This window comes from Oryctolagus cuniculus, chromosome 9 (genome assembly GCF_051225735.1).
Source record: "Oryctolagus cuniculus isolate XC-2025 breed Fujian yellow rabbit chromosome 9, ASM5122573v1, whole genome shotgun sequence".
Classification (NCBI taxonomy): domain Eukaryota; kingdom Metazoa; phylum Chordata; class Mammalia; order Lagomorpha; family Leporidae; genus Oryctolagus; species Oryctolagus cuniculus.
In genome coordinates this window covers 102226952-102244897 of record NC_142875.1, presented here as the reverse complement: position 1 = coordinate 102244897, position 17946 = coordinate 102226952, and the positions used below count along the sequence as shown (strand labels likewise).

General features: G+C 42.0%; 1 protein-coding gene and 1 pseudogene across 4 annotated transcripts in view; both read right to left on the bottom strand.

Moving 5' to 3' along the window:
• The window catches only part of LOC100344565 (C-type lectin domain family 4 member A), a 43917-nt gene extending 26236 nt beyond the window's left edge, over positions 1 to 17681 (bottom strand). For 3 of the 4 annotated variants that reach the window (XM_008259783.5, XM_051850144.3, XM_002712758.6), the window contains exons 1-5: positions 17336 to 17681; positions 14459 to 14575; positions 10133 to 10228; positions 5800 to 5951; positions 1443 to 1558 (exon numbers count right to left, since the gene is read on the bottom strand). In XM_008259783.5, the coding sequence (XP_008258005.1) occupies positions 1443 to 1558; positions 5800 to 5951; positions 10133 to 10228; positions 14459 to 14575; positions 17336 to 17417 (563 nt within the window). In that variant the 5' untranslated portion in view covers positions 17418 to 17681. Of the gene's footprint in view, positions 1 to 1442; positions 1559 to 4025; positions 4091 to 5799; positions 5952 to 10132; positions 10229 to 14458; positions 14576 to 17335 lie in introns of all 4 variants that reach the window. The other variant, XR_016212961.1, reaches the window with a different exon arrangement.
• Positions 4176 to 5299, bottom strand: LOC127492048 (serine/threonine-protein phosphatase 4 regulatory subunit 2 pseudogene; annotated as a pseudogene).
• Positions 17682 to 17946: the final 265 nt, after the last annotated feature.

Here is a 17946-nt window from a genome sequence, read left to right as displayed (position 1 = left end):
CTTTATATATCACACAGTAGATACAAAAATCAAAGATGCTAAACTATTTGAGTTTTAATTTAAAAGAATTTCATAAATGAAATATGATTCTCAAAATATGGTGTTATTACTTTAGGAAAAATATTAATAACTGTCATCTCAATTAGCATGAAGTGTTATTATATTCAGACATACATAATGGTTAAAAGCATAGCAGAGGGGCAGGTACTTGGCCAGTTACGATGCTATCTGTGACCCATATCGGAAAGCTGAGGTATGAAACTCCACTCTGGCTCAACTCCAGCTCTCTAATGCAGACAGTGGGAGGCAGTTGTGATGACTCAAATAGTTAGGTTCCTGCCACCCAAGTGGGAAACCTGGATTGAGAGTTCAGCCCAGGGCCAACTCTGTGGCAGAGTGGGTTAAGGCAATGCCTATGACACCAGCATCCTATATGAACGCCATATTAAGCCCCTGCTCCACTTCCAAGCTAGCTCCCTGCTAATGCACCTGAGAAAAGCAGTGGACAATGGCCCAAGTGCTTGAGCTCCTGCTACCCACATGGGAGACTTGGATGAAACTGCGACCATTTGAGGAGTGAACCAAAGGTTGAAAGATCTGTGTGTGCATGTGAGTGTGTGTTTGTATGTCTCTTCCTCTCTCTGTCTCTGTAACTCTGTGCTTCAAATAAGTAAATAAATCTTTAAAAAGAGAGAGTTTGGCAGTTTCTGCTATTGTGGGCATTTGGAGAGTGAACCAGCAGGTTAGAGTGCTCTGTGTGTTGGGGTGGGGGAGGGTGTCTGCCTTTCAAATAAATAATGTTTTAGGAAAACACAGTAGAATCTGGATTTGAGAGGGGCTGATGCTGTGACGTAGTAGGTAAAGCTGCTACTTGCAGTGCTGGCATCCCATATAGGTGCTGGTTCGAGTCCCAGCTACTCCATTTCTGATCCAGCTCTCTGCTATGGCCTGGGATAGCCCCAGAAGATGGCCCAAGTCCTTGGGCCCCTGCATCCATGTGGGAGACCTGGAGGAAGCTTCTGGCTCCTGGCTTTGGATCGGCATAGCTCCAGCTGTTGTAGCCAGTTGGGGAGTGAGCCAGCAGATGGAAGACCTCTCTCTCTCTGCTTCTCCTTCTCTCTGTGTGTAACTCCAACTTCCAAACAAATAAATAAATCTTTACAAAGAAATATAATCTGTATTTGAGGACTGTCATTGACATTGTTGAACGACCTTAGTTCAATTGTCCAAATCCTTAAAACTCAATTTTTTCACCACTGTAGAGGGGAAAAGAATAATATGTGTCTAATAGGGCTCTTGTAATAATTAAATGAGATAATAAAATTATTTAACCCTATAACCAAGAGCAAGAAAAGAGTGAGCTCTTTCATTTTCAAGGCAGATAGCTAGGATACCTAAGCCCAAGGCATGATCTAGGACCCAGGATTCCTTTCTGTACTCACGTGACATTTGCATTGTATGGTGTTTCATCAACCCATTGCCAATGTCTCTGACCCTCTGGATCTGACAGTCCCACGTAATAAGCAAGGGTATTTTTTAGATTCTGGATGATGAAATCCTGAAGGAAGAGAAGAAAGAAGCCATAGCCTTTAGAGAACAGCTTGAACTCAGCTATTTTTATAGCATTAATATTTATTGCTTTGTGTGAATACTATTTTGAAATCCCAAGCATTCAGTTTACACACCAAATTATGCAGTCATATGCCATTTCACAAAGGGAGTGAACACACTATATTCTATAAAATCTTCTTAACAGAAATTTTAAGATTCTAAATACCAAAAAGTACAGCTGAAGAAACAGGTATAAATTTGGCAGCTGGTAATTCTGGAAGAAAAGTTGCAGCTTGCATGATTTCAAATGTGTGAATTTGAAAATATTGATTCTAATTACTGTGCTTTATGTTTATTTGAAAAATATCACACTGGCTGTCAAAGAATCAGGTTCAAATTATTAATTCACTTTAAAATGTCATATAAATTAAGTTGATGTCTATGCACCTACAAAGCTTCAGTCATTTAGCTCAAGTACATAACTAAAGCAATATTCTAATTCTTCCAATACAGTGGTACTTTGTTCTATTGACCTTTGAATAGTCTAGAATTACTTAGAAAGAAACATGGAGGGTCAGCATAGTGAGCAAAGCTTCTGCCTGTGATGTCAACACCCCATATGGGCACTGGTTCGAGTCCTGGCTGTTCCGCTTCCGATCCAGCTCCCTGCTAATGGCCTGGGTAAGTAGTGGAAGATAGGCCAAGTGCTTGGCCCCTGAACCCACATGGGAGACCCAGAAGAAGCTCCTGGCTCCTGGCTTCAGCTTGGCCCAGCTGCAGCCATTGCAGCTGTCTGGGGATTGAAGCAGCAAGTGGAACGTCTCTCTCTGCCTCTCTCTCTCTCTGTGTCTCTCTCTATATATATATATTTTTCAATATATATAAATCTGACTTTCAAAATAAATAAATGAGGCCGGCACCGTGGCTCACTTGGCTAATCCTCACTTGGCAGTGCCAGCACCCCGGGTTCTAGTACCGGTTGGGGCACCGGGTACTAGTCCCAGTTGCTCCTCTTCCAGTCCAGCTCTCTGCTGTGGCCTGAGAGGGCAGAGGAGGATGGCCCGGGTGCTTGGATCCCTGCACCCGCATGGGAGACCAGGAGGAAGTACCCAGCTCCTGGTTTCAGATCAGTGCAGCACCGGCCATAGCGGCCATTAGGGGAGTGAACCAACGGAAGACCTTTCTCTCTGTCTCTCTCTCACTGTCTATAACTCTTTGTCTCTCTCTCTCTCTCTCTCTCTCTCTCTCTCTCACTGTCTATCTCTGCCTGGCAACATAAATAAATAAATAAATAAATAAATAAATAAATCTTTTAAGAAAGAAACATACTATATTTACTGTGGTCAGGAAAAGCAAGTCAAGCATCAAGGAATCTGCTTGGATCTTCTGATACGGTCTCATATCAGCCTCATAAGCATTAATTCTACAAAACAGTCAGCTACTGTCTGAACACAGTTTCCAAGATAAAGTACATCTTCTTAAAAATAATGAAATCTTTTTCTCAGGCACCTCAGAAGAATACAAAAGTATTTCAGTAAACAGATTTCCTGGAATGTGTTCCACCTGGCATTTCAACACTCTTAAGATTTCCAGGGCTTCACAAGGGCCAGATTTTATTTTAATTACTCAGAAGAGAAAGCAAATGTCTTCTGAAAAAGGGTGAATTTTATCATTACCAATAGAAAAGTAACCACTGTATTCATTCTTATAGCAACAGAAAAACATAACATTTCCCTTCTTAGAATAATGGATAGATGGATAGATAGATACATGGATGGATGGATAGATAGATAGATATGCTGCCATATATGACTTGGAGTTCCATTGTACAAAGCCAAACAAGAAGATCTGGAAGCCAGCATGAAATCCTACAGTGCACATATGAAAATATTGAAACTGACCAAATATGCAAACTGCTAGAGCTGTTGGACTAAAAAGCTTTCTTGTATATGGATAAACTAAATGTGATAATCCCCCAAAAGGTTCTCAGAATTGTAATTACTGTCTTCCAGTTTAAAACATCTAATGCTGGCCGGCGCTGCAGCTCACTAGGCTAATCCTCCACCTGCGGCGCCGGCACCCCGGGTTCTAGTCCCTGTCGGGGCGCCAGATTCTGTCCCGGTTGTCCCTCTTCCAGTCCAGCTCTCTGCTGTGGCCAGGGAGTGCAGTGGAGGATGGCCCAAGTCCTTGAGCTCTGCACTCGCATGGGAGACCAGGAGAAGCACCTGGCTCCTGGCTTCAGATCAGCACGGTGCACCGGCCGCAGCGGCCATCAAGGAGTGAACCAATGGAAAAAGGAAGACCTTTCTCTCTGTGTCTCTCTCTCTCTCACTGTCCACTCTGCCTGTCAAAAGAAAAAATCTAATGCTAAAATTTGAAAAGTGAAATACACAAAGCACTGATCTGACCAGACACGCCCCCTAAAAAGTCAGTAGTAGGCAGGACTGGGAGGAGCTGATTTTCATGGTTCTTACCTGAACGACTCTTTTGGGAGTTATCCTTAAAGTACTTTATGTTATAAGCTGCTCCTGTTGTAAAACTAAAGATCCATTTGGTTACATGAAAGGCTTATCCAGTGTAAAATCAGAATGTATGTAAAATGCCACATGAACCTGTTTCCAAACTGAACCCTCTGTGACTTCTGTGGCTTTGTCATCATTTTCCATGAGTGACTCTGAGAGAATCTCTGGTTTCACTGGAGCCAGAGCCTACCAATTCTTCTGCTTCAGAACCACTAAATCAGGGCCTAGGTTTTCACTGGCCTTCACAACGTAGGTCTTTCTCAGGTTGAGACACATCAGACCCCTCCATTTAATTATTTTCCTCTGAAGTCTCTTCATTCACAGTTAAGACATCATCAGATTCTTGTTCTTGATTTTTTTCTTCCTGGGATCCTTTCTCCTAATATCATCGAAGACTCTTCTTCCTCTTCATCCTCTTCTGTTTGGTATAGCCACTTTCTTTGTCTTTATCCTGAGAGGAGGAGGGGACTTCTATTCCTTCTACCCTCACTGAAGAACTCTCACCAGAAGTTGTCTTATTGGCTGCCTCCCTCACTTCCTCTTCTTTGTCAAACCTGAGTCTTTTTACCTCGTGCTCCTTGGCTTCTACAGTATCTTCATCTGGGTGTTGATTTTTTTATAGGGCTCACTGAGGGGATGAGTCACTGAGATTTTTTTTTCCTCGTTTTGTTTCAAGTTTGACTCTTTACTGTCTACACTCTTAAGCACACCTTTTGTTGTCAATGGGGCAGACAAAAATTTTAGTCAATTTAGTTTCCTGGGGGTCCCAGACCCATTTAGACCTCTCAGTATAACCTGGTGAATTTCCGGGAAACATAACACTCACTCTATTTAAGCTTTAGAATTATTTTTATTTGAAGGAAACTTCAACTAACAGGCATCACATCCTTTTCTACGCTTTTGAGAAATTGTCTGTTCCTGTGTTTTTCCTTGGATCTGTTAGCAATCATGTAGTCACTGGATAATATTGAAATTATTATATTAAATCCAGTGACAGTGTTCAGTATGTTTTCCTTCATTTCTTCAGAGGGAACATACTCGACACCAGGGTTGAGAGGACATTTGGGTTCAGGAGCTAAAGTTCTGAAATCACCCAGCATTTGCTCCAGCTTAGATGGGGACCACTGACTCCATGTTTCTCTGGTCTTGGCTACATGATGGGAAAAAGTAGATCCAGAACAGGCCACACTTCCTTCTCCTGCCCTTCCTAAAACCCCTCAGAGTCTCCCGCAGCCTCTCTATCCTCATAATGGATCCTTGTCTCAGACTCACTTCTCCACTAAGGGGCAGCATTCCTCTAAGTTGTGCAGGAAGAAAATTTTTGAACATTTAAGCACTTTTCATTACTTGAAAGATTCTTTGATTTCATTCCTGGTTATTGGATGTGACTCATGATTTACCTTTATTTCCTATTCAATTTGCACCCTTTCTCGGGTAGTTAATAATTTGTGAAAACAAGTGCACCTTGAGATAAACTGATACTTCACATGGAAACATTTGCATCCTTCTACCCAACCTTCGTATGTTGTATTTTTAGTCCCATAATTTCTAAAGTAGGAAGAAGTCATGGACTGTGAAGGCTTGGGGATCCTTTCCTATCTGTGACTGAAAGTCTTCTGCCTGCCAATGCACCAGTGTCTCAAAACTCATAAAAACCTCCTTCTTAGCCAAGAAAGATGTACAAAAACCAGGTGGGGGCCACAGCTCGTTATCTCACAGAAAGTACCTGCTCGTCCTTGCTGCTGATCACCAGCAGATGGGCCTCCATTGTAGAACAGTGGTGCTTACTCTCATACCAAGATTTGGACTCAGTAGAAATCAAGTAGCAGTTGGAACTAAATGGCTTCCAATTCTTTGGGCAGCAGCTCCAGACTTTCTCTGTATTGGGAAGAAGGGCATATAAGTGCAATAGAAGAAAATCATTTTACAAAGAGTATGAATTATTAAAATTAGGGCCAAAAGGAAACCATGTGGAAGCTGAAACTCTCATTCTTCACCTGGATTTCATAAGGAGCCCCCAACCCTCAGGTGTCGAGAAAGCCAAGTGTACCTGTAGCAGGGAATAATGAGACAAGGCTTGCTTTCTCCTGCTGCACTGGATTCAAGAAGAGTCAGCTGGGGGCCAGAGTTGTGGCACAGTGGGTTAAGCTGCCACTTGCAATGCCAACATCCCATGTCAGAGGGCTGGTTCACATCCCTATTGCTCTACTTGCGATCCAAGTCCCTGCTAATGCAGCTGGGAAAGCAGCAGAGAATGGTTCAAGTACGTGGGCCCATGCCACCCACGTGGGAGACCAGATGGAGTTTCAGGCTCTTTGGGGCCATTTAATGAATGAACTAATGTATGGAGGATCTCTTTCTCCGTGTCTGTCTCTCCCTGTCTCTCTGTTACTCTACTTTTCAGGGTTAGAAAGTGAAGAGAGATCTTCCATCCACTGGTTCACTCCCCAAATGGCCACAACAGCTGGAGTTAGGCCAGACTGATGCCAGGAGCCAGGAGCTTCTTCTGAGTCTCACATGTGGGAGACCAAAGACTTGGGCCATCTGCTGCTGCTTTCATAGGTGCATTAGCAGGAAGCTGGATCGGAAGTGGAGCAGCTGGGATTCAAACAAGCACCCATATGGAATGTTGCTGCTGCGGGCAAGTTGCTTTACCCACTGTGCAATAGCACCAGCCACATAAATCATTTTTTTTAATGAGAAGTCGGCTAAAACATATGTCAAAGGAGCACAGGAGTCAAGATAATGAGCTATCAGTGACCAAATCAGCAATGACAAAACTAACAAAGTAGTACTGAATATAAAAAAACCATCATGAGTACCTGCAGATGTAAATAAATGACTTATTAACTAAATAAATGGTATAGAAAAGATAAATCTCATAGGCACAAGCATTTTTTTAAAAATTACATAAATACTCATAATAATCAATTTTGTGTGATATGGTCAAATGTTCTAGATATTTATTTCAGGCTTTTTTGGATAAAATTTAAATTTAAATTGGTGAACTTTGAATAAAGCTGATTGCCCTTCATAATTAAGTGAGCTTTGTCAGTTAAAGATCCAATTATAACAAAAGGATGGCCTTCCAGGGAAAGAGGGAATTCTCCAACAGACTGCCTTCGATCTCAACTACAAGTCTATATTTTTTGGAAGGAGTACTCTCAAGGATTGAAAAATTATGTTGCAGGGTTTGTGCTGTGGCGTAGTGGGTAAGGCTGCCCCCTTCAGTGCCAGCACCCCATATAGGCACCAGTTCTAGCCTGCTGATTGCCACCATCAAATTTTGAAGACTACTAGAAGCCCAGAACTTCTTCCTTCTGTCTAGTTATAAACTGGTACCCGTCCATCAACCTATCCCAACCCCTCCCTCCATAGTAGGGTGAATATAATGCTAATTTACTGTATATTTCTCTATTTGAAAAACCTGGTGGCCGGTGCCGTGGCTCACTAGGCTAATCCTCCGCCTGCGGCGCCGGCACACCAGGTTCTAGTCTTGGTTGGGGTGCCGGATTCTGTCCTGGTTGCTTCTCTTCCAGTCCAGCTCTCTGCTGTGGCCCGGGAAGGCAGGGGAGGATGGCCCAAGTCCTTGGGCCCTGCACCCTATGGGAGACCAGGAGAAGCACCTGGCTGCTGCCTTCGGATCAGCGCAGTGCGCCGGCCACAACGTGCCGGCCGTAGCGGCCACTTGGGGGGTGAACCAACGGCAAAAGGAAGACCTTTCTGTCTCTTTCTCTCACTATCTAACTCTGCCTGTCAAAAAAAAAAAAAAAAACCTGGAAGATGGGACTTTAAGATGTTTTTGCTATAAAGAAATGCTAAATGCTTGAAAGGATAAATATACTTACCCTGATTAGACATTACACAATGAAACATTGCATAATATTTCATAAAGTTTACAGTTAATATGTCTGTTAAACTTCAAAAAAATTTTTAAAGGGATCAGCATTGTGGCACAGTTATTGCTTTGATGGTTTGAAAGAACAGTGGTAAGGTACAGTATAGGGTGTTCCTGTTAGAATTTGTCTGGCACTGTTGGGCCACTGTACAATAACATCCCATATGAGAACCTGCTTGAGTTCCAGCTGCTCCAGTTCTGACCCATCTCCCTGCTAATGCACCTGGAAAATCAGCAGAGGATGACTGGGAGACATGAATGGAGCTCGCTGCTCCTGGCTTCAGCCTGGCCCAGCATTGGATGTTGTGGCCATTTCGGGCGAGAACTACTGGATGGAAGATCTCTCCCTCTCTCTCTCTCTCCCCCCCCCCAACTCTGCCTTTCAAATAAAAATAAAACAAATCTTTAAAAGAAAAAAGTTAAGTGGGGACTTGAAAAAAACACAATTGCATGAGTCAACTCCTTAAATATCTTTATATATGTTATACTTGTTCTGTTTCTCTGAAGAACCGTGACCAATAAAATATTCCATCCTAACGGACAAGCAACATAACTTTTCCTTTAAAAAAAAAGATTTTTTTATTTTACTTGAAAGTCAGAGTTACACAGAGAAAGAAGGAGAGGCAGAGAGAGAGAGAGAGAGATCGGTCTTCCATCCGCTGGTTCACTCCCCAGATGGCCGCAATGGCCAGAGCTATGCCTATCCAAAGCCAGGAGTCGGGAGCTTCTTTCAGGTCTCCTATGTGGGTGCAGGGGCCCAAGGGCTTGGGCCATCCTCCACTGCTTTCCCAGGCCATAGCAGAAAGCTGGATTGGAAGTAGAGCAGCTGGGACTCAAACCGGCACCCATATGGGATGCTGGCACTGAAGGCAGTGGCTTTACCTGCTACGCCACAGCGCCGGCCCCACAACATAATTTTTCAATCCTTGAGAGTACTCCTTCCAAAGAATATAGACTGGAAAAGGGGAGAAAAGGAGTGTACTTCCCAGAGGAGAAACCTGACAAACATTGCCTTACCCAAGTGATCAGGTAATAAAAAACCATTTTGATAGTATATACCATTGATATGAAGTGAAGAAAATAATATCTAACATTTGTGATTTTGCTCCCAAAGCCCAATATAATCATTAGAAAAATCCAGACAAATTTTAAGAGAGGGACACCCTATGCTGGACCTTACCACTGTTCTTTCAAGCCATCACAGCCAGACAAGCCTAAAAAACAGTGACACCTCAGCAAGCTGAGGTGCCCTAGATTGGATCCTGGCACAGAAAAGGAACATTGACAGGGAAGCAGGCATTTGGTGCAGTGGTTAAGATGTTGCTTGAGAGACTGCATCACATATCGAGTGCCTGGGTTCAAGTCCTGGCTCTGCTCCCCATTCCAACTTCTTGCCAATGTGCACCCTAGGAGGCAGCAGCTGACAGCTCAAGTACATGGATCCCTGATGCCTGTATTGAGTTTCCAGCTCCTGGCATGGGCATAGCTGCTGTGTGCATGTGAAGTGTGAATCAGTAGACAGACAATCTCTCTCTCTCTCTCTCTTTCTCTCTCTCTATCTGCCTCTCTAAAAAGAAAACAAATTTGATGAAAGCCTAGGAAGTCTGAATACATTATGAACCTTAACAGATGATAATATTTGCATATCAATATTGATACACTGATTTTAATAAAGGTACAACATTTATGTAATCTGTCAATAACAGAAGACAATGTGCAAGGTGAGGATGAATGAGATCTTTCTGTATTAGTGCCTGAGTTTTTCTGTAAATATACTACTGTTTTTAAAAATAATTCATTTATTTCATGTCTTAATAATTTGTATTCATAATAAAACTACCATTACCATTTTAATCACATGTAACTAATATGTGAGAAAATGAGCAAGTGTATACACCAAAATCACAAAGTGAATGCTGAAAAAAAATCTAAAAAGTAATGTGCTCTTTTCCACAATTAAGTCTATTTCCTTGTATAGACAAATTAAGATGTACATATAGGAATTTTAGGTCTTATGCAATTACACACTTGTAGCTTAAAATGATCATAAGACTCCACTTCTCAGTATGACCTACCTAGCAGTCTAACGGGAAATATTAATTTGGGATCCTTACACACTCTGTATAGTCAGCAATTGAATTGCAGGTACATTAATTTTTACCTTTAAAATTGTTTTTCATACACTCCAATGCTGTGTGATTTAATTCTTTCAAAGATTTTTTTTCTTCAAGAAGCTGAGAATATTTTTGAAAGAAAACTGGAAAAGAAAATAAAGATCATTCACTTTGTTGACAGTGTTGTGACTTCGCTGTTATTGTTATTTCCTTACAGTCATTATAGAAACAAAAGTCTATACATGGCCACACTTAAGTAGATGGATCCGACTGGAAAAGAGTCCCCAACACCCACAGCCAATGGACTCCTAATCCTCCTGCTTTGGAAACTGTAGATATCTCCAAAGCAAAGGTTGACAAGGCAGTTCCATCACACAGAAGGCAAAGAAGCTGACCCACATTCTCCTTGAGTACCTAAGGTATACTGCATATGAAGACTACAGTTTAGGGGAGGTGAAAGGTAATTTAAGGTTTGTGCTGAAGAATGAGGTTAGCAGGCCAGCGCTGTGGCACAGCGGGTTAACGCCCTGGCCTGAAGCACCAGTATCCCATATGGGCAGCGATTTGTGTTCTCACCACTCCACTTCCAATCCAACTCTCTGCTGTGGCCTGGGAAAGCAGTAGAAGATGGCCCAAGTCCTTGGGCCCCTGCACCGGTGTGGGAGACCTGGAAGAAGCTTCAGGCTCCTGGCTTTGGATCGATTGCAGCCAACTGGGGAGTGAACCAGCAGATGGAAGACTACTTTCTCTCTCTCTCTCTCTCTCTCTCTCTCTCTCTGCCTCTTCTCTCTCTCTGTAACTCTTTCAAATAAATAAATAAATCTTAAAAAAAAGAATGAGATGAGCTAATTCCACACTATTTTGGATGACTTTGGAAAATGGAGAATTTCAGAAGCACCCAGTATTGATCAAGAGGACAGGACACACACCTCTTCTGTACTGCATCCATACTAATTGGCTGTTACTCTTCAGTGCAGCAAAACTCTCATGTCTCTCCCAGTTTAAAACTAACCCAAGGTGGGCATTTGATTTCGCAGTGAAGTCGCCACTTGGGAAGCTTGATTCAAGTCCCATACCAAATGGGAATGTTTGATTCAAGTCCCCACTCTTCTTCTAATCCAACTCCCTGGGCATGCACACTCTGAGAGGCAGCGAGTGAAGGCTCAAGTACTTGGGTTCTTGCTACCTACAAGGGAGACCTGAACTGAGTTTTGGGTCCTGGCTTGGCTGTTGCAAGTATTTTGGAAATGAGCCAGCAGATGAAAGGTTCTCTCTCTCTCTCTCTCTCTCTCTCTCTCTCTCTCTCTCTCTCTCTTTCTTTCCCCAAGTAAAATAGAAATCAATAAATTTTTTAAAAAATTAAAACTAGCCCACTCTCCCTATAGAAACTGAATTTTCTTTTTGTCTTCCTTACCTCCCATTTGCTCCTTGATCCAACACATTGTGGCTTTCCTTCTACTGCTTCATTAAAGCCACCACTTCCATGGATCATTGCTGTCATGCTTGGTCCCCTCCAAAACTCATAAGGCAATTTAAGTGGCTCTGTGATTGATTGCTAAGAGGGATTAACAGCTTTCTCTCAGGAGTGAGTGAGTTCCTGGGAGTGTGGGTTGTTAGAATGCACACCCTGTGCACACCCTCACTCACTCTCTTGCCTTCCACCACGTTAGAGAGCATCAATAAGGCCCTCACCAAAAAACTAAGCAAATGTCAACTTCGGGCTTCGGGACTTCCCACATTCCAGCACCAAGAGCTAGCACAAATTTCTATTCTTTCTAAAACATCTAGTCTCAGGAATTCTGTTAGAGCAATAGAAAATGGACTAACAATCAGCACAACTTAGGGCCACTTATTAGTCATCTTCTTATTTCACTTCTTGCACTACCTAATCCTTAACCCCCGGGATCCCATCTTTCATGTTTTCACCTCACATTTCTTTTTTTTAAAGATTTATTTATTTATTTGAAAGTCAGAGTTACAGAAAGAGAGAGAGAGAGAGAGAGACTTCCACGCATTGTTTCACTCCCCAGACGGCTGCAATGGCTGGAGCTGTGCTTATCTGAAGCCAGGAGCCAGGAGTTTCTTCCAAGTCTCCCACAGGAGTGCAGGGGCCCAAGAACTTCAGCCATCTTCTAGTGCTTTCCTAGGCCTTAGCAGAGAGCTGGATCGGAAGTGGAGCAGCCAGATCCCGAACCAGTGCCCGTACGGAATGCTGGCACTGTAGGCGGTGGCTTTACCTACTATGCCACAGAGCCAGCCCCCACCTCACATTTCTTGCTGCTGTTTCTTATACTGTTTCATAAGCTCTTCTACATCCATTCACTTCTTTTATAATATAACGGTGCCAGAGTCCCAACCCTATTCTCTCCGTCTCTTGTTAAATCCCCTTCCTGAGTAATATTACGGATTCCCATGGTATCACCTGCTTCCTACAAATAAATGACTTCCAAAGCTCAGACCTCTATGTTGAAATGCAAACTAGCATGTTTCCCACTACATGTGTCCATTTGAGGTTCCCACAGTCATGTAAAACCCAACAAGCCCAAACCCGGTACTCATCCTACACTGTCCACTTCTTTGAAAACTTTCATGATTGCTGAACTTACCTAGAGTATTGGAATCATCTTTACTTATCTGGGGCCCTTATTTCTCATATCCTCTTTTACAATTCAATGCAATCTCCTCTTATCTTTCTCCACTAACATAAGCTTTAGATCAGGCTCTGACGATTTCTCAACCGGATTAATGAATTAGCCTTCTAAGTTTTTCCTTTGCCTCCAGTTTTGTCTCATATAGCCATTTTCTACACCTCCATAAATCAAAGCATATTTCTATAAACCAAATTTAATTATGTGAATTCTTTGCTTAAAATTCTTCGGTGACTCTCTCTACTGTGACACATTGCAAAAACGTCCAGAATTGTCAGCCCTCCCGGTATCAACTCTCCTTTGCAATATAACTTGACACTTCTCCAAAGGGAAAATGTACTCTTCTTCTCTACCACTTGAATCCAAGCTGCCTTTGAGGTCTCCTTTAACTATTAGAACGTGCAGAAGCAACTCTATACTATTTCCAAGCTGAGACTTCATGAGTTTTACTTCTGCTTTGTCTTGGAAGTCCACAAGTCACCATGCGAACAAACCCAAGTTAGCCTGATGAATGATAACAGAAATGTTGCCAGGTAACTCCTGTTGTCCCATCCATCATCGCCTGCTACAGAGTCTGCTTGCCGGCTGCTGGTACCCAGCTACATTGGTTGGTAGAGCCAACCTCCCCGCTGAGGACACTCTAAATTGCCAAGTCACAGAATCATTAGCTAAATAGTTATGGTTTTAATTCACTGTTTTATGTTGGTTGATAATGCAGCAAAAGATAATTGATAAAGATAACCTTTAGAAGAAAAGATCTGAACTTTTGTTAATGGCACACAACACTCTTCATGGACCTGAGCCTTGCTTATTTCTCCCAGCTACCACTTTATTTCTTAGTTCTCCAGTTAGCACCAGTGGTCCAGTCATGCACACTGACATTTCTCCAAATTTTTTCCATCCTCTCTCTTGCCTCTGTGTCATTCTTGGTAATTATAGTTCTAGATGTCACTTTTCCCAGAAAGCTAAGCTCAGCCTCCTGTTCCTACCTTTCACCTGCATGACCCTTACCATACAATGTCGTAACAATTGGTTATTTGTCTATACTACCGATTTCTTGAGACCAGTGCCTGGGGCTCTATCTGGCCTCTGTCTGGCACAGTATGTGGCAAACAGATGGTGGTCATTACTACTTGTGGGATGACCAAAGTAGTAAATGCAAACTATCCCCAAGTGTATACTTGATTTTAGATCTTTTTAAATTTTATAAATTCTGAAAGCCACAAATATGCAGGAACTCACCCATTGGCTAAATTGGTTTTAAGACCTCACACTATCTTTGGCAGGACAGAAATAAGAAAAATGTACATTTCTTGGAATGTTTCTTCCCTTATCTTTGTTGTATACCTGCTTATTCCAAGATATAATCATCTGTATACTCAAATAGGATTGCCCTTATAAATGCTACCAAGGAAACATAGATTTGCTTTCACTTACACATTGTCTAGTATAGCAATAATACGTCACGGATTCATTCTTAACACTAACGTGCATACACACAGATACTCTCCAAATTATATTGAAAATATAGATTTCATTCCTTTTTCAGAGTAACAAACTCCAAATAAAGAACAAAGTTCTCTGTGGATGCCCATGAATTATGTCTGCCCAGAAAAAAATTCTTTTTCAGAATTCTAGATAAAACCATTATTTAATGTCAGTTTCTAATGGATACCTTCTCTTCATGAAGCTGTTTTTACCTGCTGATTCAACTGGCATACTTACTAATGAAAGTGATGAGGAATGTGATTGCCAACAGCAGGAACAGTATCAGCAATGAGATGAGGAAGAGCTTGGGAAGATCAAGATTACTTTTGTGAGGGGCGGTACTCTGTTTGGGAGCTGAAAGAGAAATAAATTAGTTTTGCAATTAACAGATTCTATCCTTTTTTCCTTTTCCTCCTCCTCTTCCTCTTTTCCCTTTTCTTGGACGACACTCAGTTACTGAAAGGATGACATTTGAAATAATAATTAATAAAATATATAGGAATAGGAAGGAAATAACAGTGTTCATTGTAGAGAAAGTTTAGAAGACAAATAAAAGCACAAGCTGCTGTCATTGAGAATAATGTTAATATTGTTGGTATATATACTTTTATCAATGTTTAAAGTGTATTCACATATATCCACATTTTCCATACAATTGACACACCATAAGTACTGATATCTCACTTATTATTTTCTTGTACAGTATATCATGAACATTTTCATGCCATCATATTTTCTTCTGTAACACCCTTTATTGTGCTTCCATATTGTTTTTCATTATATATTTAAATAATCTTCCAGACTTTTTCCTGCTATAGCAGGTAAATCTTCATAACTACCCTTCAACACATCTTATCATTAGGATAAAATCAGTCTTTTTAGCCACCCATTTCATGGTTAGGAATCATTTTCTTAAAATTAAAATATATTAGGGGCTGGCTCTGTGGAGCAGTGGGTTAATGCCCTGGCCTGAAGCCCCAGCATGCCATATGGGCTCGGTTCTAGTCCCGGCTGCTCCTCTTCCAATCCAGCTCTCTGCTATGGCCTGGGAAAGCAGTAGAAGACAGCCCCGACTCGGGCCCCTGCACCCACGTGGGAGACCCTGAGGAGGCTCCTGGCTGCTGGCTTCGGATCAGCGCAGCTCTGGCCGTTGTGGCCATCTGGGCAGTGAACCAGCGGATGTAAGACCTTTCTCTCTGTCTCTACCTCTCTCTGTAACTCTGTCTTTCAAATAAATAGAATGAATCTTTAAAAACATTAAAATATATTGTCCTTGGCATTATAGGATGTACATATATGATATTGATCCTTGGTATTATATGATTTTATTTTTAGGAAAATACACATACACATTGATGGGTATTTAAATGTGGCAGGACATACACTGAAATGCAAATAATGTTTTTCTCTAGGTGATAAGATGAAGCATACTTTGAATTTTTATGTACCTCTGGTCAACTATTTCTATAGTGTAGAGAAATAAGTATAGTATAAGGCTTTATATAAAGTTTTTCAGAGGGAAAGTAATTTTCTAAATGTTCTCCACTCCCCCACAGAGGAGTTCTGGAGAACATGAGCAACCCTGACTCCGCGACCCCCATAGCTTCTTGCACTGTCTATCCATGCGCCTTTTTCTCTTCCATGCTATTGAGATATCACACACACCATACAAATTACCTTTCATCTACTCCCAAACTTACCTGGGCTGTCTCAAAGATACACCATACAATAGATTTTCTGATTTCAGAAAACCTTCCCTGAAAATTTAAAGAATTTTCATTGTAAAACTATCTTGCCTTTCTTTTGCAATGGTCTTTCTTTTGTTGCACTTCAGCTTCTGCTAACAAATGCACCCTCATCACTCTCCATCCAAAGTCTTCGCCTTCAACTGATTAAGACATAGGTCCTGGGACTGATGTTGTCCCATAGTGGGTGGAGCCACCACCTGCACCTCCCCATAGGGCAGCCCCCACTGCTGTCCTGGATGCTCCCCTTCTTCTGATCCAGCTCCATGCTGGTGGCCTGGGAAAAGCAGTAGAAAATGGCCAGAAGTGTTTGGGCCCCTGCCACCCAAAAGGGAGACCTGTATGGGGCTCCTGGCTCCCGGCTTCCGCCTGGCCCAGCCCTGGACATTGTGGCTATCTGGGGAGTAAAGAAGGAGATAGAATATATATATATATATATGAATAAATTCATATATATGAATAGAATATATAAATAAATATATATTCATATCTTTCTCTGCAACTTTTAGATGAATATACATGTATATTCATCTCTCTATATTCATCTCTCTCTCTCTCTCTCTCTCTCTCTCTTTGCAACTTTGATTTCTGAATAAACAAATAAATAAAAAGGAAATAGATCTTATGGGGTAGGTGTTGTGTCACAGGAGGTTAGCCACTGCTTGCAATGCTCTCATCCTGTACTGGAGTGCCTCTTCAAGTCCCAGCTACTCCACTTCCAATCAAGCTTCCTGCTAACGCATATCCGGAGGCAGCAGGTGATGGTTCCAGTGTCTGGACCCCTGCCACCCATGTGGGAGGCCCAGATGGAATTCCTAGCTCCTGAATTTGTTCTGGCTCAGCCCTGGTTGTTGTGGGTGTTTGGAGAGTGAACCAGCAGATGGAAGAGACCTCTCTCTTTCTCTCTCTCTCACCCCCTCCCTCCCTCCCTCTCTCCCTTTCAAGAAGATGAAAATAAATACTTTTGGAGAGAAAAAAAAAGGAAATAAATAGATACCCATTAATTCATCAGTAGTCCCTTGCATCTGGGCTGATGGTTTCAGAAATTGTCCCCAGTCTTTTGACTCCCAGCTCATTGAACCTCAGAAAACCGAGTAAAACTTCTCAACACCAAAGCACTCTCTATAGCTAAGGACTGTCACTGGTTTCTCACATCTCAGCAAAGCTGGGGCTACAGACAGCATTGTGGAGTTTCTTCTTGCTTACTATATAACTACCTAGCTCCTTAATCCCTCTCTACATACAGCCCAATCTTCCAAGACTCCCATGTGTCACAGAGAGCAAGCAACTAACTTTCACCTGGTTTCTAAGCCTTCCCTTCATTCTTTACTTCATAATTAACTCCAGCTATTGAAAAAATGGTTTTTACCTGCAAGAGAGCCAGGGTGGATGCCTGAGGCTGTAGGTCCTCTGTTGAACCTCACTTCGGCATAAGTGATTTCTGAAGTCATATTGAGAAGAGATATTCTGCTTTCTTCAGAAAATATCTCTTGCCTTCCTTAAAATATCTTCTAAATGAGAACCAAAATGTTGGTAAATGGTCGACTTCCTAGCACTCAGCTAGGTGAGAGCAGAGGCACCATAGTAGCGAGTGACCCTGAGAAGTCACAGGAGAACCAAACCCACAGTGTGGAGTCATTCAGACCACACAGCCAGGCAGCTCAATCCTCAGGACCAGCGCAATGTGAACTCACTAAGTACGGCTATGCAAATGCAATAGAGGTGGGAACTCAAAGGCTGAAAGAAATAGGAAGGAAAGGAAAAGAGGAACCAGCATTTAGGGAAGTCTTTGCTGTACTTTGTGCTTTGAACTTGGCAGCAGAAGTGAAATCTGTGTGTGTCCACATGCAAATATAGTTGCTTGTGGACCAACCCACCTAAGAAAAACTTGCTCCTAGCATGTTCACCCCATCATTTTTGGCTGATAGAACGATTTCTTGGTTCCACATCCTAAGAGGATTATTTTTGCAAAACTCACAT